This window comes from Calypte anna, chromosome 13 (assembly GCF_003957555.1).
Source record: "Calypte anna isolate BGI_N300 chromosome 13, bCalAnn1_v1.p, whole genome shotgun sequence".
In the NCBI taxonomy this organism is placed as follows: Eukaryota; Metazoa; Chordata; class Aves; order Apodiformes; family Trochilidae; genus Calypte; species Calypte anna.
This window is the reverse complement of record NC_044259.1, coordinates 14,810,701-14,814,706: the sequence shown is the minus strand read 5'-3', so window position 1 is coordinate 14,814,706 and position 4,006 is coordinate 14,810,701. Positions and strand designations below refer to the sequence as shown.

At 51.5% G+C, this 4,006-nt stretch overlaps 1 protein-coding gene across 1 annotated transcript; it reads right to left on the bottom strand.

The window, feature by feature from the left end:
• Positions 1-322: 322 nt before the first annotated feature.
• On the bottom strand, positions 323-859 carry NEUROG1 (neurogenin 1). Its single transcript, XM_008495523.2, has one exon. It carries the CDS (start codon positions 857-859, stop codon positions 323-325), a length of 537 nt encoding a protein of 178 aa, XP_008493745.2.
• Between the last annotated feature and the right edge of the window lie 3,147 nt (positions 860-4,006).

Sequence of the window (4,006 nt, the reverse complement as noted above, 5' to 3'; positions counted from 1 at the left end):
TAAGCCTTTTCATGGCATTGTCAGGGCGTTCAAACCAAATTTTCATGCTCGTTTTTCTTCGCTGGAGAGCTACAAATTGTAAAATTGACTTTTCACCTCGTCTGCGGCAGCAAATCTGTCGCTTTTCTTCCCTGTTTTCGGTGTCATACGGGAAGCGAGTGGGGAGAAAGGGCTGGGGGGGGAGGCGGGGGGAGCGGCGGCTGCAAAGTGCAACGGGAGGAGGCACCCCCAGACGCACACATCTCCTACGCCCGCAGTGCTGGGGCGGTGGGAGCCGGGATCGCCCCTCGGGGCAGCGCGGAGAGGCGCGGAGTTCTGCGCCCTAGAGGCAGGGAGCGCCGGGGGGAGCGGCGGCGGGCAGCCCGCGGAAAGCGCGCAGGCTGTCGGGGGGTGCGTAAGCGCAGTCCTCGGAGGTGGCGGGGCTGCTGGGGCCAGAGGCGGAGGCGCAGAGCGAGGGGGCGGAGGGGGAGCCGGTGGAGAGCCAGGAACCGGCATCGCTGCCCGGGCTGGGCGGGGGGACCCCGCGGAAGGCGGGGGGCGGCGGGAGGCACTGCTCGGCCAGGCGGAGGGTCTCGGAGAGGGCCCAGATGTAGTTGTAGGCGAAGCGCAGGGTCTCGATCTTGGTGAGCTTGGTGTCGTCGGGGAAAGTGGGCAGAACGCTGCGGAGTTCATCCAGGGCGGCGTTGAGGTGGTGCATGCGGTTCCGCTCCCGGTCGTTGGCTTTTACCCTTCGGCTGCGCTTCAGGGTGTGCAGAAGCGCTTCGGTACGCGCCCGCGCACGGCCGCGCCTCCTCCTCCGTTCTCGCGGAATGCCGGGAGGTTCCGCACCGCCGGCGCTGCTGGCCGCCTCTGCGGGCATCCTGCGGGAGGAGAGAAGACGGAACCGCTGTCAGCAGGGGGGGTGGGAGAGAGGGGGAAAGGTGCGAAGAGGCTGGGGAAGGGGATGGGGGTAGGAAAAAATTAAATAACTAAGAGGGAGGATGGAGATGGGAGAGAGAAAAAAGCAAAAAAATCACTGAGGAGGGAATGGAAGTGGAGGAGTGGAAAAATGAATGACTAAGGGAGGTGGGGGGGGGGAAAAATTAATAAATAAGGGTGGGATGGAATTGGGGAGAGAAAAAACTAAATAACTAAAAGGGGAGATGGAGCTAGGGTAGAGAAAAAATATGGGGAGGATGAAGGTGGAGAGGGATAAAAAATAAGAGGGGGGAGACATAGAAAACAAAAAGTTTCTAAGAGGAGGGATGGAGGTGGGGAAGAGACAGAAAAAAAAAACAACAGTAAAAGGGGAGGATGGACGTGGGAGAGAGAAAAATCATAACTAAGAGGCGAGGATGGAGGTGAAGGAGTGCTTGGCACGGCGACACCGCGCAGCGCAGGTGCCGGCGTCCCCCGTACTCACATGGAAAGGCACTCCCAGGGATGCAGTTAAGCAATAACGGTATAAAAAATATTAAAGCGAGAAAAAGCAAGAGTTGGTTTTGCTTTGGTATTTTTTTCAGGGGGGGATTTTTTTCCGCTGGAGAGGGAGTCGGGACGGCCTTCAGTGGGGAAGAAAAAAAAAATGGCAAAAAAAAAAAAAAGAGAAAAAAAAAAAAAAAAAAAAGCTCTCGGCGGGGAGAGGCGGGGCAGGAGGGGGACACGCGACCGCTCTTGTCTTTGAAGTGCTGCGGGCTGCGATCCGCTCGTGTGAGCGGCGGCTTTGGCACACGACGGCGCGGCAGCCCGTACTTATAGCGGCGGGGGGACAATGGCCCCGTGGCCGCCCCGCGGGGCCGCGCCGAGGCGGCAGGTCGGCCCCGTGCGCCGCGCCCTCCGGAGCGTGCCCGCAATTACCGCGGGCAGCCGCGCATCTGCCGCGCCCCCGGGGGAGTAAGGGGGGCCAGGGGATGAAGGAGGAGGGGGGTGTCCCCCTGCCCGGGCTTTTGTGTGTCCCCCCCCACCCAACCACCCAGTGTGTGAGGGAAGGAGGTGGCCGCACAAAGCGGGGCATAGAGAAGGGGGGGGGGGTCGGTGGCCAGCACGGGGGTCACTGGCCCGCTGCAGGCGGAGGGTCTCTGGTGGGAGTTCAGATCCCTGCGAGCAGGGGTTTGGAAAAAAGCACTTAGTTTGGACTTCAGAGGGTGAGCTGTGTTAGGGGCTGTTTTTTGTGTTTGTTTGTTTTAGTTTGGTTGGTTGGTTTTGTTTGGTGGTTTGTTGTTTTTTTTTCCCCAGCCAGATTTCTTCAAGTTTTCTATGCACCTTGCAGTTTTTATACGTGTTCGCATCAAAGGGAAACTCTGAAATGTGAAAACATTTAGCTCAAAGCAGGTCTTTCCCTCCTGCGTTTCAGAGGTGAATATCCACACGTGCTTTGGCTTTTGTGCACTTCACTTTGAAAAGGGTTTTGCAGGTGTGCAGAAAGCTAAAAACTACAAATTAGCTTAGAAACTTAAGTGAAAGTACACATAGAAATCTTCTCCATCTCTGGATAAAAATCAAGAGCAGAGCCATTTTTTGTTGTACAGTTCTTGCTGCTTCTGCAAAGTGCCCAGGTATCCCTACTTAGCACTTTGGCAAGTCACAGGCTTATTCGTGGCTCAAAAGTTTTCTTACTCTGACATCTGGCTGGCTGTGTCCTGCTCCCGGGGCTGTAAGGCAGCCCCATTGTCATACCTAGGTACTTGCCTTTCTGCAAGGTTTTCAGTTTCACTATCAATAGCCATTTTTAGACTTCCGTGCCTAAACTCACATGTATTTACACGATTCCTCCATCATTAAATGCAGATTCTTTCCGTCTCCTGTGATTTACCCCTGTGACTTTGATAAACGGGGAAAAATTGAGGAAAAGTCTTTATATCTGCCTCTTAAGTTCAGAGAAATTATTCTTTACTTGAAACTGAGCTAGGAGCTTGCAAACAGCATTACTCCTGCTTTCCACCCCCCTCACTTTGAGATGATCCATCACACCAACCAAAAACCTTCTTTGTGCCAGCAAGATCACGCGCTGAAGTGAGCAATCCAAAAAGCCTTGGGTGATGAATATTAACGAGCCTCAAACTAGCAGTAGTTTTTGCTCTCTGTGTATATATATATATTTTTTTTTTTTTTAAATCACCTTGATATGACTACAGACCTTGGGTGTGGGACATAACCCCATCAGGCCAAGAGATGGGGCTTGGCTGACCTTCAGGAGGGACTGAGCTCCCTCCATCACAGGCCCTGCAGTCAGGCTGATGTTTTAAGGGCCTGTGCATATATAAATGACTTTGCACTAAGTAGTTCTACTCACTGGGTTACTTCTGTCCTCAAGTGATGGCACAGTTAGAGGCTGTGGTTGGCAGACAGAAATTGGCAGTGGAGTTTCCAGCTTGAACCAGAAGAAAGAAGGGACCAAAATTTAAAGGTTATGGAAGCATATGGCAAAAAATGTTGAACTTTTGTTACTATGCACTTTGTATACAGTGATATAAACTCCAGTGTTGTCTGCAACACTTTTATTGTCTTTTGTTTAGGTGTCTTCCAGCAGTCAATAGTTTATTCATTAAAATGTTTATGATTCCCTAGAGTTTCACAGACTTTGGCACAACCGATCACTTGTCTGAAAGTTTGCAGTGAAAGCGCATTATTCATTAGTCCTTATCCATCATTTGCAGTTTGTCATTCCTTATTCTCTTGTTTTAAAAGTTTGTGCTCCAATCAAGGAGGGGAGAGAGCACCATGTGTCTCCGTGATCAGTCACAGCCATGAATAGCCAGAGCTGAAGTGAAGGTTTCACAAACAACCCATGGGCTGAAATTTGTTTGCATAATCTATTCACTGCCTACTTATGAATAACGAATGCATTCACAGAACCAGAATTGTTTCAGGAAGCCTTCGCAAACAGAAAGAAGTGCTAAATATCTTGGATAATTTATTCTCAATGAATAATTCAACCAGTTCTATCGCAGCCAGTCTACTAATTTTGCAGAGAAATTATTCAGCCAACACAGATAATGGCTCTTGCACCTTACGGGTTTGCTCCTTT

Bases quoted from the DNA above. Each gene is read 5' to 3' on its own strand.
- NEUROG1 (XM_008495523.2), bottom strand. From the start codon at position 859: ATGCCCGCAGAGGCGGCCAGCAGCGCCGGCGGTGCGGAACCTCCCGGC.